Source organism: Pipistrellus kuhlii, unplaced genomic scaffold, assembly GCF_014108245.1.
Source record: "Pipistrellus kuhlii isolate mPipKuh1 unplaced genomic scaffold, mPipKuh1.p scaffold_m20_p_27, whole genome shotgun sequence".
In the NCBI taxonomy this organism is placed as follows: domain Eukaryota; kingdom Metazoa; phylum Chordata; class Mammalia; order Chiroptera; family Vespertilionidae; genus Pipistrellus; species Pipistrellus kuhlii.
This window is the reverse complement of record NW_023425526.1, coordinates 3,620,930-3,640,057: the sequence shown is the minus strand read 5'-3', so window position 1 is coordinate 3,640,057 and position 19,128 is coordinate 3,620,930. Positions and strand designations below refer to the sequence as shown.

At 46.0% G+C, this 19,128-nt stretch overlaps 1 protein-coding gene across 1 annotated transcript in view; it reads left to right on the top strand.

Annotated features, from left to right (window-relative positions):
* GPR45 (G protein-coupled receptor 45) overlaps positions 1 to 18,805 on the top strand; it is a 32,837-nt gene extending 14,032 nt beyond the window's left edge. The window contains exon 3 of the mRNA XM_036454073.2: positions 17,382 to 18,805. Coding sequence (XP_036309966.1) covers positions 17,609 to 18,718 — 1,110 coding nt within the window. The 5' untranslated portion in view covers positions 17,382 to 17,608 and the 3' untranslated portion in view covers positions 18,719 to 18,805. The remainder of the gene's footprint in view (positions 1 to 17,381) is intronic.
* The last annotated feature ends 323 nt before the right edge of the window (positions 18,806 to 19,128 follow it).

Here is a 19,128-nt window from a genome sequence, read left to right as displayed (position 1 = left end):
AATAGGCATTCTTTCTTCTTTGAATTTTTGGTAGAATTGAGGTGTGAAGCTGTCTGGCCCTTTTATTTGTTGGGAGTCTTTTTAAAAAATTATTACTGCTTCAATTTCATTGCTGGTAATTGGTCTGTTTAGATTTTGTATTTCTCCATGGTTCATTCTTAGAAGGTTATATACTTCTAGAACATATCCATTTCTTCTAGGTTATCAAATTGGTTGCCATATAATTGTTTGTAGTATTTTTTAATATTCTTTGTATTTCTATGGTGTCATTTGTAACTTCTCTTTTATTTATAAGTTTATTTATTTGGACTCTGTTTTTCTTGGTGAGTTTGGCTAAAGATTTGTTGATTCTGTTTATCGTTCCAAAGGATCTTAATTATATTGATCTTTTATATTGTTTTTTAAATTTCTATATTTTGATTTCCACTTTGATCCTATTTTCCTCCCTTACATTGACTTTGGGTTCGTTTGTTCTTCTTTTTCTAATTCCTTAAGGTGAAAAGTAGATTGTTTACTGGGGATTTTTCCTGTTTCTTGAGATAGGCCTGTATAACTATGAACTTCCTTTGTACACCTGCTTTTGCTGCCTACCATAAATTTTGAAAAGTAGTGCTTTCGTTTGTTTCAAGATAGATTTTTATTTTCTATTTGATTTTCTCTTTGATCCATGGGTTATTTAGTAGCATGTTGTTTTGTCTACACATATTTGTAGATTTTTTCCAGTTTTCTTCCAATAGTTGATTTCTAGTCTCACGCATTATGGTCAGAAAACATGCTGGATGTGATTCAGTCTTCTTATTAAGGCTAGTAATCCATGCTGAGTGTAGAATGTTTCATATCTAGTTGAAAAAAGTATATTCTGCAGTTTTTAAGATGAAATGTGCTATAGATGTGCTAAGTTGATCTGATCTAATGTGATATTTAAAGTCATTATTTTTTATTAATTTTATGTCTGGATGATTTATTCATTGATGTGAGTTGGGTATTAAGATCCCTTGCCATTATTGTATTACTGTGGATTTCTTTATGTCCATTAATAACTGTTTCATTTATGAGGTGTTCCTATGTTGGGTGCATAGATATTTTTGATAGTTACATCCTCTTCTTGAACTGACCATTTTATAATTATGTAGTCTTTCTTTGCCTTTTCACACATTTCTTTGTTTAAAAGTCTATTTTGTGTGATATGAGTATTGCTACCAGAGCTTTCTTTTCATTTCTGTTGCATAAAATATTTTTTCCCATTCCTTCACTTTTGATTTGAAGTGAGTCCTGTATGCAGCATATTAATGAGTTATTTTAATGCATTCAACTATATTATATCTTTTTATTGGATAATTTAATCCATTTACTTTTAAAAAATTATTGATATATACTTTTTGGCATTTTTTTAATTTGGGAGAGTTGTTTTTATAGTTCTCATTTTCTTTCTTCTTTTCTTGATCTCTTCCCTTGCTTGTTGTCTGCTGGTTTTCTTTAGTATTTTATTTTCTTTTATTCTCTTTATTCTTTTTTTTTTTTTTTTAAAGTGTATTTTATTGATTCAGAGAGAAACAGAGAGGGGAGAGGGAGAGAGAGATGTAATATCAATGATGATAGAGAATTGTTGATCAGCTGCCTCCTGGATACCCCACAATGGGAATTGAGCCCACAATCCAGGCATATGGCCTGACCAGGAATCAAACCATGGTCTCCTGGTTCACAGGTTCATGTGCAACCACTGAGCCACACCAGCTGGGCTATCTTTATTTTTTTATTTTATTTTTTATTTTTTTTAAATAAAGTCAGCCGTAACTCAAGCTGCTGGGCTATCTTTATTCTTTGTGCAGCTTTTGTAGGTTTTTGCTGTGTGCTAACCATGAGATTTATGTATATAATTCTGTATCTATTTTATGTTGTTAGGTTTTTAAATTTGAATATATCCTATAAGAACTACTTTTTTACTCCACCCTCCATTCTTTATATTATTGATGTAATATTTAAGATCTTTTTGTGTTTTATATCTCCTACTTATTATAGTTTCAGTTGAGTTTGATACATTTTTAACCTTCATAATAGCTTTTTAAATGTGTGATTTACTATATTTGTTCAATATTTGGCTTTACTTGGGAGATTATTTTTCCTTCCTCATAATTTCTTGTTTCTGGTTGTGGCCAAGCATTTTTATGTGATTCTCTGTAGGTTATGTAATTACATGCATTTTGAAAATGAGGAATCTGAGGCACAAAGAAGTTAAATAATTTGTTCAGAGTTTACACAGCTAGTAAGCAGCAAGCTAATCCAAGCAGTTTCTCTCTTTCCTAGATTCTTTTTTTTTTTAATATGTTTTTATTGATTTCATAGAGAGGGTGGGAGTGGGAGATAGAGAAACATCAATGATAACAGAGAATCACTGATCAATTACCTCCAGCACTACTGGGGATTGAGCCTGCAACCCGGCATTTGCCCTGACTGGGAATTGAACTGTGAACTTCTGGTTCATAGGTTGTTGCTCAACTACTGAGCCACAATGGCCAGGCTTCCCTCACTTCTCATGCTGTCACTACCCCTCCCACCCCTTATAGCAAGCATGTCAAACTCACTGCTGGTAGGCCACATGCCTCATCCTCTGCCCACGAGTTTGACATGATTGGCTTTCAGAGAAAGTACCTACATCCCAAAGCATGAGCTATCTATATTAGATATGACAGGTAGATCTGGTGAAAGGCAGGGGAGCTTTGCTTAGAGGTTCTCCAAAATTAACTTTAAGGCAAGCATGATAGATGTAAAATTTCCTTCGCTGGATTTTGAGGGAAACCAAAAACAGTACAGAATCTCTTGAAACCATCACATTTTCTAGAAGTAAACAAATGTTTCCCTGCATACTTCCTGATTCCTGATTAAGCTAGTTCCAGTTTTGACAACCACTGATGAGCCTGTTCTCCTTATTGGACCACTGAGCCAAGAAATCTTGGTTTTTAACAATAGGAGACACTGCAGAGACCATACATTTTTCTCTTTACACTATGAAATGAGTTGGAAATCGGTTTAAAGACAGGTGTGAGCAGAAAGCTGGGGTTTCCAGTGGGGAAAAGGCATTAATTCTGTCTTGGATGATCAAGAAAGGTTACTGGGCACTTTGACCCAACTGGGCAAAGAAGAGCATTACAAACAGGAAAAACACGAGTGAAGGCCTAGGATCAAACTGCACAGCATGTTACTGGGATCCAGAAATGGTGCATTTCAGCTGCAGCATCAGATTGTATGTAAGAATGGGAAACTGAGCTTTTATACTGATGGCTTTGAACCCCATGCTAAAGAGTTTAATTTTGACTGAGTAACCAGCAATGATCTTTCAAAAGTTATAGAGGAAGTGAAGGGAAGGTGGTTATGTTTAAGGAAATGTAACTGGCAGAATCCAAAGAGTAGAAATGATTGAAAGAAAGGGAGAGGTTGTCAGTTTAAAGACTAATTAAGAAGCCATTAAATAATTTGAGCAAGAGATAGTGATATTCTGAACACTTCAAAAGTACGGAGCATGGAAAGAGCCATTCTTTTCATTTCAGGTGTACTAAGAGGTGAAATATTTATATATTGCTTCAATATTGGCAATGGAAGGAAGTGAGGAAGCCAGATATGAAAGATAGTTTTATTTTAAAAATATGGGGTTCTATTGTATGGAAAAACATATTGTTCAAATGGTGCATCTGATAAGGGGTTAATTTCCAGAATATAAAAAGAACTCATATAATTCAACACATAGGGTGATATTTTATGGATATAAATAAGATGATTTTAACTTTATAAGGAAAGACAAAGGAACTAGAGTAGCTAAAATAATTTGGGGGGAAAAAATAAAATTGGAGGAGTTAGTCTACCCCAATTTTAAGATTTTCTGTAGAAAAAGTCAGGCTGGTGTGGTATTGGCAGAGGGACGGGTTCCTAGACCAGTGGGACAGAAGAGAAGACCAAGAAGGAGGCCAGGAAGATGCAGCACTGATTTTTGACAAAGATTCAAAAACAATTCAATGAGAAAATATATTTTCTTTTTTTAAAAAAATTCTCATCTGAGGATATTTTTTCCATTGATTTTTAGAGAGAGTGTCAGGGGCAAGGGATTGACTGGGAATTGAACCCAAGATCCTTCAGTCCTTAGGCTGACAGTCTAACCACTTAGCATACAAGCAAGGACAGGAAAATATTTTTTCAACAAGTGGTGCTGGAGCAATTGGATGTTCCACAGTCAAAATAATTTTTGAAAAAGCCAGCTGTGTACTCAGTTGCTAGCCCTCTCTGTGTGCGCACCTTCATACCTCTGCAGTTTACTTCTGCAGCTCCTCTGTGTCTCAGTGTGCTTTTCTCTTTCCTTCTACAAATAGTTGTAGAATTTCCACTTAGCCAGCCTTCTGTGGGTTCTGGATGATGTCCATTTTGTCTTTTAGTTGTAGTTTTGAAGTAGTTGTGTGCAGCAGCAAGTTCAGGTGTTTACCTATGCCACCATCTTGGTTTCTCCAAAATAATTTTTTAATAATCTTGACTTTACATCTTTCAAAAGAAAAATAACTCAGTATGGGTCATAGATTTCAAAGTAAAACATCTACCGTACATGTATATATAAAAGGCTAAGTGATAGTCCAACGGTCCTACTGGTAGCTATGATGTGCAGTGACCACCAGGGGCGCAGACACTCTGATTGGTAACTATGATGCACACTGACCACTAGGAGGCAGACGCTCAATGCAGGAGCTGCCGAGCTGCAATGACTTGGCAGTGGCGGTTCTTGAGTGATGCACCCCAGAACCAGAGTGGAGGAAGCCCAGTTTCAGGGTATGTTATCTGAGAACTGCCCTCTCGCAATCCAGAATCCCTCAGGAGATGTCAAAGAGCGGGTTTTAGCCTATCCCCACAGGCCAGGCCAAGGGACTCCACCTGCCAGATGCACCCTGCTCACTCCACAGATGTCCTTTGAGCTGCGGTGCTGCCCCAGGTGTGGCTGGCCAAGGAGGCACTGCAGGAAGTTGGTTCTAGGGCATGTCTGGCCCATCTTGACCAGTCTGGCCCACCAACCATCTTCTAGTTAATTTTTTTCCAATGTGCACAAATCCGTGCACTAGGGCACTAGTAAATTATAAAAATGTAGAAGAAAGCATAGGAAGGATCTACAGAGTTGTTAGACATGATACCAAAAAAAAAAAAATTCAATACCTTGGACTTCATCAAAATTTAGGTTGTTTTCTGTGCTGTAGACTAGAAAAAATATTTGCAACCTCATACCTGACAAAGGACTCTTGCCTGGAATATATAAAAACCTTTCAACATTCAACAGTATCCTATCTAATAAAAGAGTACTATGCAAATTGACCATCACTCCAAGATACAAGATAGCTACCCCATGTAGTCAAAGATGGTTGCCCCCATGTGGACACATGATGGCCACCACAAGATGGTTTGCAGGGGAGGGCAGTTGTGGGCAGTTAGAGGTGGCCAGGCCAGCAGAGGAGGGCATTTGGGAGGGACCAGGCCTGCAGGGGAGGGCAGTTGGGGGGGACCAGGCCTTCAGGGGAGGGCAGTTAGGGGCAATCAGGCTGGCAGGAGAGCAGTTAGGCATCAATCAGGCTGGCAGGGGAGTGGTTAGGGGGTGATCAGGTGGGCAGGCAGAAGTGGTTAGGGGCAATCAGGAAGACAAGAGAGCAGTTGGGAGCCAGCAGTCTTGGATTGTGAGAGGATGTCCCAGTAGGATAAAGCCTAAATGGGCAGTCGGACATCCCTTGAGGGGTCCCAGATTGGAGAGAGTGCAGGCTGGGCTGAGGGACACACACCCCCGTGCACGAATTTTGTGCACCAGGCCTCTAGTAAAAACATATTCTACTCAGAAATTGACTAACTACATAAAGAGACAGTTCACTGAAGAGAATATATTTATGGCAAGCAGCACATGAAAAAATACCAGCATCACCAACAACCAGGGAAATGCAAATTCATACCCTGGTGAGATCCTGCCACACACCTGGCAGAACAACTTACAATGCCACATACTGGCGAGGGGCAGATCAACTGTATCTCCATCACGATGGGGATGCAGGGTGTTACAGCCCCCCTGGAAACCAGTTCTACAGTTTCTTAAATAAACAAGCACAAGTGAATAAGTCAAACAGAGAAAGACAAATACTGTGTGACCTCACTTATATGTGGAATCTAAAAGAAGAGATCATATTTGTGGGTACCAGATTTGTGGCATTAGCTTCCAGCTTCCAGTTATAAGACAAGCAAGCACAACACGATGACTGTAGTTGGCACTACTGTGTGGCATATTTTAAAATTGCTAAGAGAGTAAATCCTACAAGTTTGAATCAAAAGGAAAATAACATTGACATTTGGGGTTTTGTTGTGTGTTTTTTTGTCCTGTACCTGCATGAGGTGATAGGTGTTAACATAGCTTACTGTGGGAATCATTTTGCAGTATATGTAAGTCATGCTGTGCGCCTTAAACTTACACAGTGCTTTGTGTCAATTATTTCAATAAAACTGAAAGAAAAACAAAAACTAAGCATGATTCCCATCCACCGTAGCAACCACACTCCAGGGCATGGACCTCGGAGTGATGGCAATGTCCACACAAAACCTGCCCCCTACTGCTCGTGTGGCTTCATCTGTACCAGCCACACCCTGGATAAGTGGATAGTCAAATATGTGGCACGTCACACCAGGGGTTTACTACTCAGCATTCAAAAGACATGAAGTGATGATGTTGGGAACGTGGTGGGTGGTTCCCTGTTCTGAGTGGCTCATACATTGGAAACAAAGGCCACCTCAGCTCACACATGGTATGGCTCCATTCAAATAACACTCTCAGCAAGCTATAGGGAATGAGGCCAGTTTTGTGGCTGTCGGGAGTTAGGGACAGGGGAGTGAGGAAGGTGGGTGTGACTGTAAAAGGTAGCACAGGCAGATCTCTGTGTTGGGACAGTTCTGTGTTTTGGTTGGTGGTGGTTGTAGGAATCTATACGAGTGATGACATGCACAGAATTGCGCACATACATGTATCTGAGCCGAGTACTTGCTGAGACTGAGACTGAATTACCATGGCCTCCTATCAACTCTCAGGCTGAGCCTGATTCCCTGGCTGGCTTGAAGATAGAAAAAGGCCCAGATTCCCCTTGGACTGCCACTGTCTGCAGACTGCCCCGCCTTCCACTTCATTCTTTCTTCCTGGTGCCCAACGTCTTCTGTTTGCCCCTCCTGGAACATGTGCTTCCCCCGCCCCACTCCCCATGTCTACTGCTGAGTGCTTGGCCTTTGCAGCCAAGGAAGGCTCTTTTGCACTGACATCTGCTCCAGTTTGGCCACCAAGGCATTCCCAGAGGGCCCAGTGGAGAGGAGAGTAAGGTTAGCTCTTTACTGCCTGTGGGATTCCTGGGTGACTGTGGGGACAGCCTGGGGTGACTGTGGGGATAACTTTGAGTGACTGGGGGTGATTATGTCTGTCCATCAAATTCATGATTTCTCTCATGACAGCCTTTCAGCCTTTGGGTGGTAACAGCTCTGTTGTTATCTGGTTTTCTGAACTATCCCCACATGGGTTCCCTGATCTTTATTAGTTCTCCCAAGCGCCCCTAATGGGAAGCGCCCTCTCTTTGCTGCTGGGACACTCCGTGATCTCACCTTGGATATGAGAAGGCCCCAAGGCGCGAGCTTTCTGCCAGCTTTGGCTCACCTCCCTGCTGAGGCCCAGGCACATGGAGGTGCCACCGAGGACTCTATGGCCGGTGCTGACAGTAAGTGCGCGCTCCGTGCCCAGCGCATGCGTGCCTTCCTCCTGAAGGGGAACGTGTGCTCTTCATGTGGGAGAGGCTGGGGAGCTCTGGCTTGGAGAGCTGCTTTTTCTTTTCCAAACTGTGGTAAAATACACATAACACTTACCAGTCTAACCCTTTTAAATCCACGTTCAGCAGCATGAAGTGCTGTCCACCATCAGCTCCATAACTTCTCAGATTGAACCTCTGTGCTCACAGCATCTCCCCATTCCCCAGCCTTTGGCAGCCACCATTCTACTTTGTGTCTCAATAAATGTGACCACTCGAGGAACGACACAGCATTTGTCCTTTTGTAACTGTCTTCTCTGAGCATAACGTCCTCAAGGTTCATCCATGTTGGAACACCCATGTTGGAACATCCATGTTGGGGCACCCGTGTTGGGGCACCCATGTTGGGGCCTGCGTCAGAATGTCCTTCTTTCCTGAGGCTGTGTGACACTCCACTGCGTGTGTGAAGTGCATTTGGCTTACCCACCATCCCCTAGCGGGCACATGGGCTGCTTCCACCTTGTGGCTATTGCTGACAACGCTGCTTTGAACATTGGTGTACATATCTGTTTGAGTGTCTGCTTCCAGTCATGTGGGCCACATGCCCACAAGTGGACTTGCTGGATCGCACAGTAATTCTCTTTTTAACTTTTTAAGGAGCCACCATATTGCTTTCTGCCATGGCTGCACCATTTTACATCCCACCAGCTGGGCACAGCCTTCCCCAAACTTGCTATTTTCTGGGTGGTGGTTGTTTTATAGTAGCCATCCAAATGGTGCAACATGGTGCTTCATTGTGGTTTTGATCTGCATTTTTCTAGTATCAGTGGTGATAAGCATCTTTCTACGTGCTTCTTGGTTGTTGGTCCTCTCGACTTCTTGTCCTGTACCTTACTTGTCCTGTGCAGGTCTTGTCTTGTACTTCTTCAGAGTAATGTCTGTTCACGTCCGTGCGTTTTAAAATCAGCTTGTTTGCTATTCTTGTGGTGACTTGTAGGCATTCATCACATGGTCTGCAGAGCAGTTTGTCGGGTAGATGCTGTGCCCCGGGTCCAGCATCCTGTGCAGCCCTTTGATTCTGCTGATGGTGTCCTTTGACGCAGGAAAGTTTGTAATTTGGATAAAGCCCAGTCTATCTGTTTTTTCTTTTGTTGCTTGTGCCAAACCTGGAGAATCTTTGGAGCATTGTTGCAATGAGGATTCATCTCTCCACCATGAACCTGCCCACACCCTTTACCCACGAGCAGAGCCTTGGATCCCAAAGCTATCGATTCTCCTTAACAGGCTGTAAGCTTCCTGCGCAGGGAATGTCTGTTAATGCGGGCCTTGCAAAGTCCCTCCCAGCACGGAGTGGGGCTGAGAAAGGTTGGACGGGTTAACAAAGGGTAACTGAATGAATGGCTCTCGGTGGAGAAAAACGGGCCTCTCCACAGGGCTGTAGAGCCTCAGCTCTGACTGTTTTCAGAAGCTCTTTCTCTCTTTCTTTCCTGCCTACCGTCCCGGCAGGCTGCTGCTCAGTGGGCCCTGGCTTTTATATGATGGTTTGCAGAATGACAATACTGATCTATGGCTCCAAGCAGTGGCCTCATTTCCCTCCTTTAACGAAGGGGACGTGTGTTCTGCGAGAAAGTGCTGATTTACTGAGTGACCAGAACCGCTTCTGTTCCTAATAGAAAGCAGCACAGACGAGCTGCTTGCTGAAGGCGAGGAAGGAGCAGGACCAGCACTTCTGAAAAGGAAATTGATTTCCTCGCCCCTGGGTGTCCTTGCTAATCTGGAGCTGAGCTTCCCCGAATGTTCTCCCCGAATGGCAGCCCTCCTCAGGACATCCAGTCCGAACATCTTCTAATGGACTGTGCACAGAACTCTCCCGTGAGCCCGTCTCACGGAGCACAAATTCAATATGAAATCAAAACCGGGAGCATTCATTCCGCAATAAAAGGAAATCTACTGAATGAAGCATGAATGCTTGTTAATCATCTCTTCCTATTTTTTCACTCTTTTTAGGGCTGCTGGTATCACTATCAAACAAGGAGTGGCTAGCACCAAAATTTAGGAAAAAGTAATAAGAGAAAAACAAGAAATTAAGACAATTCTGTCAATTAACTTTTTGAGCAAACTGGGAAAAGCTGTCATTATAAGTCATTACATGATTTTAGCAGCAGAACATCCCAGTGTGGTTCAGGCCTTTCTTGTCCTGTGGGGGAGTTTGAAAAGTCATGGCATTCTAAAGGAAGGGGGCCTGGCTTTGAATCCTTGGGGCGCCCCTCCCTTCTCTCGTATAATCCTGCACAAGTGATGACAGCCATTCTAACCTGTTTGCTCATCTGTAAAAGAGGGATGCAGTGAATAAAGGCTGCAGGGAGCTGCTGTGGGATTAAATGAAACTGCATTTGTAAAGCATGTGACATGTCCTCAATACCCCTTTCTGCCTCCTCCCACTGCGGGTGGCATTGGTTGTGGGGCTAGGCCGTTACTAATTTAAATAACAGACAAGTGGCAGGCCAGGTCACCACGGCCCTGTGGACACAAAAATGCTTTAAAAGACAAAACAAACAAAAACAAGACACTGTCTCCATTGTCCACTCGCTCTTCCGTCAAACGTGCGCCTTGAGAAAGGGCAGATGGCAGTGCGGGTCCACCTGATCTGCAGTTTGCTTCTTCCATGACTTTTTGTTCCAAGATATCCGGGTCAGTGTGGGTGACATATTGGTCAATGTATGAGTTCCCCACATGCCTTAGCCCCACGGCTGGGCTCCAGGTGGTTAATTCGTGGCTGCCCAGCATGCCACCAAGAGAGAGCCTGCAACTAGGAAATGACATTTTTGCCTCACCTCATTCCATTTCTTTTCCTCCTCCTCAAGGCCCAAACAAGAAGACAGACTCTCACCCATTTGGCTCACTGGATGGAGCATCACCCCATGGACTGAAGGGTCCCAGACTCGATTCCAGTCAAGGGCATGTACCTCAGTCGCAGGCTCATTCCTGGCTCTGGGCAGGAGGCAACCAATTGATGTGTCTCTCTTACATCCATGTCTCCTTCTCTCTGTCTCTCCCACTTCCACTCTCTCTAAAATTCAATGGGAAAATAGCCAATGTTTTGTAGCTTATCTGCCTTGTTTGGATAATTGGTTGCTTGAGTTTTTTTTCTCTCACTTTATTTTTTATTATTTTTTATTTTTGGAATCTGGCAGATGAGTCACATCCTGCCACTTTAAAAATAATCTTTATTGTTGAGAGGATCACAGATGTCCCCTTTTTCTGTCCCTCTGCTCTTTCACTTTGCTGGGGCTGGGTGTGAAGGCAGTGGCCACCCCCTGGAGAAGGGAAACGGCAGCATCTTTGGGGAGAAGCTTGCAGAGGGTTTCTAAGAAACGTGCACAGACCGCATTGCGATGCCCCAGGCCGGTGGGAATCACTGGAGCCCTGCCCCCTGGAGAGACAGGAGGCTCCTCCTCACTTTCTCAGCAGTTTTCTCTCTTTTCATTTCTGGGGAGAATCTGTTTCCATGGATATTTATAGATCTGAGCCCCAGGGACAGGAGGCTCCCCTCCGTGCTGCTGACAGAACAGCACAGAGTGCGCCTGCCCAGCGGGGAAGTAAGGGGTGCAGTGAGGCCACCTGCCATCGCCACAGCCCTGGGGGCTGCCAGTCCCTAGTCTTCATTTTGGAAAAACAAATTCTCAGCACAAACATGTTCATGATTTGTCACTTTTATTTATTTATTTATTTATTTATTTATTTTTATTTTTTTAAATAGATCTTTATTGTTCAGATTATTACAATTGTTTCTCCTTTCTCCCCCTTCCCCCATAGCTCCCCTCTACCTGGTCCCCATTCCACCCTCTGCCCTTACCTCCCTCCCCTGCTGTTCTCATCCATAAGTATATGATTTTTGTCCAGTCTCTTCCCATACCCCCCACACAGACACCCCTTTCCCCCTGAGAATTATCAATCCCCTCCCATCCTATGCCCCTGATTCTATTATATTCACCAGTTTATTATGTTAGTCAGATTTTTAATTCACTTGACTTTTAGATTCACTTGTTGATAGATATGTATTTGTTGTTCATAATTTTTATCTTTACTTTTTTCTTCTTTTTCCTCTTTTTAAAGAACACCTTTCAGCATTTCATATAATACTGGTTTGGTGGTGATGAACTCCTTTAGCTTTTTCTGATCTGTGAAGCTCTTTATCTGCCCTTCAATTCTGAATGACAGCTTTGCTGGGTAGAGTAATCTTGGTTGTAGGTTCTTGCTATTCATCACTTTGAATATTTCTTGCCACTCCCATCTGGCCTGCATAGTTTCTGTTGAGAAACCAGCTGACAATCATATGGGTGCTCCTTTGTAGGTAACTAACTTCTTTTCTCTTGCTGCTTGTAAGATTCTCTCTCTGTCTTTTGCTCTTGGCATTTTAATTATGATATGTCTTGGTGTGGTCCTCTTTGGATTCCTTTTGTTTGGGGTTCTGTGTGCTTCCTGGACTTGTAAGTCTATTTCTTTCATCAAGTGGGGGAAGTTTTATGTCATTATTTCTTCAAATAGGTTTTCAGTGTCTTGCTCTCTCTCTTCTTCCCCATAATGCTGATGTTGGTACGCTTGAAGTTGTCTCAGAGGCTTCTTACACTATCTTCAATTTTCTGGATTCTCTTCTCTTCTTGCTTCTCTGGAAGAGTGTCCTTTGCCATTTTGTATTCCAAATCTTTGACTTGATTATTCCATTCCTCTAGTCAGCTGTTGGGTCTGTATATTTTTTTATTTCAGTCAGTGTATGTTTAATTTCTAGTTGGTCCTTTTTCATATCTTCGAGGGTCTCATTAAATTTATTGGCCTTTTCTAGGAAATTCTTGAAAAACCTTATAACTGTGGTTTTGAACCTATGTCTAATCGTTTGTTCTCCTCCATTTCTTTTGTTTGTGATATGTTTCCTTGTCTCCTCATTTTCGCTGCTTCCCTGAGTTGGTAGGGTAGTTTTGCATGCTGTGTGTCCTATATGGCTCAATGGGTCAGCCTCCCAGTTACCTGATGTGGACACTCTTGGTGCACTCCTTTGTGGACTGTGTGTACAGTCTTGTTGTAGTTAAGTCTTGATTGCTGTTGGTATCACTGGGAGGAATTGACCTCCAGGCCAATTGGCTGTGAGGACCCACTGTATCTATAATGGAAGAATTGCTATGCTGGAGAAACGTTTATGGGGCTGGACTTGTTCCAGTAGGGCTTTGGTGCTCACTGAGTCTGCCTCTTGAATGTGTGCCTAGTCACCTGCCACCAGCCTGATTCTCGTTCCTCTGTATCTCAGCTTTTCAGCATTTGTGGTCCTTTCTCTTTCCTTCTAGTTGTAAGACCTCCATTCAGCCAACTTTCCTGTGGTTCTGAGTGATAGATGTTTTGTCTTTTAGTTGTAGTTTTGAAATTGTTGTGCGAAGTGGCAGTTTAGTTATTTTCCTTTGCCACCATCTTGGTTTCTCTATACAAATGTTATTACTGTTTGTTTGGTCAGAGCAAAAATTACATCAAGATTAGACCTTGTATATGCAGAGCGCTGAATTTTGGCAATTTGAATTAAAGTTTCGCACCTGGGGCACCTGGCCCTGAAACAGGAAGGGCTTCTGGGGTACAAGGAAGGTTGCTGAGGTGTAGGAGAGGCTGCTGGGTGCAGGGAGGATTGCTGAAGTGCACAGGGCATCACCCTCTCTGCCTGATGCAGGTCCAGGGAAGCACTGGTCTCTTAAGGGCTTAGCCAACATGTAATATGCACACAATAAATTTCAGGCATTGCTAAGGATCATCAATAAAGATTTGCTTCCTTAAATGGCTTCCCAATCCAGTTCTATTTGAAACCCCCACCCAAGGGCCTTGTCTGAGTTGAGAAATAAAAAATCTGTCTTCTAAACACAGCTACTTAATGTCTAACTTTGGTAGTCCCTGCCTATTTCCTCATTGCCAATAAAGTTATTGAAATTGAAATATACCACCTGTGTGAGAGATTGTATCAAAAAGACAGATGATGCTTGTGCAGGTAGTGGCAGAGTCACCCTGCTCTGCAATAATCCATGCACCAAACGTTCTCGGCGCCAGGATAGGCAATCCACGCCAGAGCCTGTTCCTTCCCTGAAGCAGCAGGGACAACCTCACAGCCCACCAACGCCCTGCCACTGGCTGGAATAGAAGCAACAGGTTCTGTTGGCGATATGTGTGCACATGTTCATACATGCATGTATGTGCCTAGTGTACATATGTGTGTGCGCGCACATGTATGTACTCCAGTGTATGTATGTATATATTACCCACTTTTCAAAAGTTCATGCTACACCACTTCACTTCTACAAAAGACCCACATTAGTACCTGTTTTCACAAACCGAAAGAAATAAGAGGACTTTCACTTTTTTAAGAAAACAAGGAGAAAGAGAAAATAGCCTCAGCATTTGTTTTGCTCGAGTGGCTAGAGGCGGCCCCAGCACCTCAGGATGCAGGGCTGCCAGCGTCTGGCCTCATCTCCACAGTTTTGGGCATCTTGGCAAGACGGGTCCTTGGGAATCGGAAAAGCCTTGGGGAGCGTGTAAGGGTGTTGCCAGAGTAAAACGGGTTCCACATAAAGCTGTCATATCTAGAGAGCAGGAAGAGACTCCTTCCTCCCCGGCAGATTTCCAATGAGAGCTGTCTTCCATGCGTCCATTTCCCACCTGCTCAGAGAGGGCAGGCGTTACTCTAAGGTAGGGGTGTCGAACTCAATCAGAGAAGGGGCCAAAATCTAAAATCCAGCCTAAATCGCGGGCCGAATGGTTTACTGAACAGTCATAAACTGTCATTGTGATGGAAACGCAGCGGAGTGCAGTGATGACAGCGCGGTGCGGGCCACATTGCAAGGCCTGGCGGGACGGATTTGGCCCGCGGGCCTTGTGTTTGACGCATGTGCTCTAAGGCTTCCTGGGCCTCCGCTGGGGGTTGTGGAGAGTGGGGACTGGGTTTCTTACTCGGTGCCTGTCAGTACAGAACATCCACAAAGGAATAGAGTGCTATGCAAAAAGCACAGAAAATAAGAATGCTCTCAGATTTTGAAAAAATATGAATGCCAAAATTAAAAATTAAATAGGACTAAACATAAAGTTAAAAATCCCAGAGCATAGTATAAAAAGGGACTAATGAGACAACATTTAAAAATATATCCTGGAAAAGAAAAGAAAAATGAAGGCCCAGTGGGTGAGTCCAGCACTGACCTGATCAATCAGGAGGGAGGAACGAATACAGGTGTGGATCAGAGACATTTCCAGTTGGGATGTACGTGGCTTTGGATTTAAAAGACCCACCGAGCATCCAGCCAATAAAGGAGAAAAGACCCAAATAGAGCTACACCCCTATAAAGACATTTGCAGAGAGAAACTATCAAACCGCTAATAGGCAAAAGATTGTCACCTACGAAGGAAGAGAATCCAATCTACTTGCAACCTCGTCCCAGCAATGCAGATGCCAGAGGAGGCACCATCCAGCCTCCTGGAAATGACTCTGGCCTGCATGCCAGCCTGCACACCAGCAGCCAGCAGGAAGGCAGAAGGTTCCAGGTGAGCAAGGATTCAGAAAGCCCTTTCTTAGCAAGTGTTTTAAGGATATTGTCACGTCGGCAAACCACGGCTCACGAGCCACATGCAGCTCTTTGGCCCCTTGAGTGTGGCTCTTCCACAAAATCCCACCCACGTGCAGGTGTGCACGTTCAGTGTGACTGAAACTTTATGGGCCATGCGCAGAAGTTGGTTTTTGGCTCTCAAAAGCAATTTCAATTGTTGTACTGTTGATATTTGGCTCTGTTGACTAATGAGTTTGCCGACTACTGGTCCAGAAAAATAAAGGAAATTAAGACAGAAGATGACATAGGTTAGGAACATGAGATGAAGAGATACTGCCCACACTTGATAGAAGGCCATACAGACACATAAGTATATTTTCATAGTTACAACTGTCACTCAATTAAGTTATTTTAAAAATGGCAAATTGAGAAGCAGGTGCAAAGGCTCCAGGAGGGGATCCTTGGGAGAAAGGATCATCTTCGGAAAGAATGTGTGATTGAGAAGCCAGGAGAAGGCTCGCTGTGCTGGTGGAGAAATGAGAACAGCAACAAGAAGCTCCCAGGAAAACAGAAAGCGGCTGGGAAGCCAGGGCAGCACACGGAGCAGCTGTGATAGGGCACGTGGTTGGCATCGGAGCCGACGAGCTGTTAGCATTGGTGCCATGGGACTGTGACGCTGGCGTGTGCTCCTCACACAGAAATCCCTCTGGGATCAAGTACACCAGGCGAGAAGATGGGATTCCACCAGACAACCCGACTCAACCCTGAGCAATGCGATGTAGACATAAGAATCTAAACCTTTCATGGTAGTTATCTCCTTAAAGCCAACTGATAAAAGGCATAGGAGCTTGGTAGTGGATTCAAGAAAGGACATAAATATTAATGACAGGCGTGGTGGATGACAGTATGAATGTGAAAGGGGAGAGAGGAGGTGGGGGGTGGGGAGAGGTACCAAGTCCATATTTTACAGTGTTGAAGAGATAATGTCTATATTTGAAAGAAGGCCATACAGACATATAAGTATATTTTTATAGTTACAATGGTCACTAAATTAAATTATTTAAAAAATAGTGAATCAAAATCATTAGGAAGAGAGTGAGGTCAAGCAGAGTGAGCTAAACCTCGTCTTTCACATGGTGAGGCCAGCAGATAGTGTCTCTAATGGCAAAACCAGAAAATTAGACATAAGTAACTATCTGGTTATGGGGTAAACATCAGCAAAACCCAAACCACAAGATGGCAAGAAGAGGGCGGATGTCCCTGATATTTATATATATATAAAGAGAGAGAGAGAGAGAGAGAGAGAGAGAGAGAGAGAGATATCAATGTGAGACACAGTAACTAGTTGCCTCCCGCACACACCTGGGTGGAAGATCAAAACCTGCAACCCAGGTCAGTGCCCTTGACCTTGAACGGAACCCGAGACCCTCCAGTCACCGCTGACACTCTAACCACTGAGCACCCCGGCCAGGGGTCTTCTAAAAGAGCTTATCTTTCTTTCCCTTCTTTCCAGCAACACGGCTACCCAAGATGTCTCTGCGGTAGAGTGGATACAGGTCTATAGGATCTACCCGCTTATGTCTTATCGATACAACCGCACGTGACTCTACCTACGTGTCTCAGAATAAGCTGAATTAATGTCACGGTGGCAGCTGCCTGGACTCACCTACTCTGAATACCTGCTGGCAGCTCCTGTGTGCAGGCCTGCCGTGCGGGAGGCAGGGAGGAGGCAGACACTCCCTGACCGCCCACGGAAGCCCGCTTCCCCACACTTTCCTCTGCCTGGTTGCTTGGAATTCGTTATTAAATCCGTGCTCATTATTTGATGGTGATTAGAAAGTACTCACTTACTAATCCATTGCTAACCAGGTCTGATTAGGTGTCTGTGTTACTTCACAAGAGTCACAGTGTTTGTGAACAGCAAACCTTGTCCCGCACGGTAACTGGGTGATCCCCTTTTCTCTCCACCCGCGGGGTTAAATGCTCAGCTCAGCACGCTGGCAGGTCTAACTCCGTCTCCTCTGCCCCCTGCCAGGTGGGAGAGCGTCCACTGGGAAGCTGCGCCACAGGCCGCGGGCTGAGCCGGCGGATGTCCCTGAGGAGTCACAGATCCTGGCGGATGCTCCCCGAGGAAGGCCCTTCCCGGACCCTCCCGCGGCCCCGGAGAGCCACGACGCCCCGGAGAGCCAGGGCCGCGGGGGATGCAGGCGCTGAGGGGCGCCCCGCCGGCGGTCCTGCCTAGACTGGCAGCTTCCCTCCAGGATGTCCTGCAACCGCTCGTCCGCGGAGCCCTTTGAGCACCTGCTGCCCAACGGCAGCCACGCGTGGGCGGCGGCGGCGGCGGCGCCCCTCCGCGGCTGCCTGGCGGGCGTCCTGGTGCTGATGATCGCCGTGGGCTTCCTGGGCAACTCGGTGGTCTGCGTCATCGTGTACCAGCGGCCGGCCATGCGCTCCGCCATCAACCTGCTGCTGGCCACGCTGGCCTTCTCCGACATCATGCTGTCGCTGTGCTGCATGCCCTTCGCGGCCGCCACGCTGGTCACCGTGCGCTGGCGCTTCGGCGACTCCTTCTGCCGCCTGTCGGCGGCGCTCTACTGGCTCTTCGTGCTGGAGGGCGTGGCGGCGCTGCTCATCATCAGCGTGGACCGCTTCCTGCTCATCGCGCAGCGCCAGGACCGCCTCACGCCGCGCCGCGCCAAGGCCGTCATCGCCGCGTCCTGGGCGCTGTCCCTGTGCGTGTCGGCGCCCGCGCTGGCCGGCCGGCCGCCCGTGGAGGTGCCGGCGCGCGCGCCGCAGTGCGTGCTGGGCTACACCGAGCTGCCCGCCGGCCGCGCCTACGCCGTCACGCTGGTGGTGGCCGCCTTCTTCGCGCCCTGCGGCGTCATGCTGGCCGCCTACCTGGGCATCCTGCGCGCCGTGCGCCGCAACGCCGTCCGCGTGCGCAACCAGTCCGACAGCCTGGACCTGCGGCAGCTCGCCCGGGCGCGGGCCGGCCTGCGGCGCCGGCAGCAGCAGGTCAGCCTGGACCTGAGCTTCAAGACCAAGGCCTTCACCACCATCCTCATCCTCTTCGTGGGCTTCTCCCTGTGCTGGCTGCCGCACGCCGTCTACAGCCTCCTGTCCGTGTTCAGCCGGCGCTTCTACTGCAGCCCGTCCTTCTACACCACCAGCTCCTGCGTGCTGTGGCTCGGCTACCTCAAGTCTGTCTTCAACCCCATCGTCTACTGCTGGAGGATCAAGAAGTTCCGCGAGGCCTGCATCGAGCTGCTGCCCCAGACCTTCCAAATCCTCCCCCGGGTGCCCGAGCGGGTCCGAAGGCGCGTCCAGCCCAGCACCGTCTACACGTGCAGCGAAAGCCAGTCGGCTGTCTAGCCAGAGGCGGTGGGTGGAGGGGCACAGGGCCTGGGGCCTGGGCCCGCTGTCCTGCTCTGCCTCCTGGCCCTGAGCCCCAGAGGCATGCCGTGGCGGCCAGTGAAGCACAAAGGTGCTCATCTGTGACAAGCAGCTGGGCGAATGGTTTCCGTGTTTTGCTGCAGGAGAGCACGGGTGGATCTGATGGAGGCTTTAGGAGGAAGGTGCCTGGAACTGGAGGGGAGCAGGGAGCGGGCAGACAGTCAGGGAAGAGGAGGGAGCAGGGCTGGGCGGGTGAGTGTGTGCAGGAAGAAGGCTCTGCTTAGGAGAAAGCCTGTGGTTTCCTTACATTGATCACATGAGTGTTCCCACCAGGCCACATCGTCCTTTCCGTAAACCAAGATCACGCTGGCAGCAGAGGGGCCAGTGCC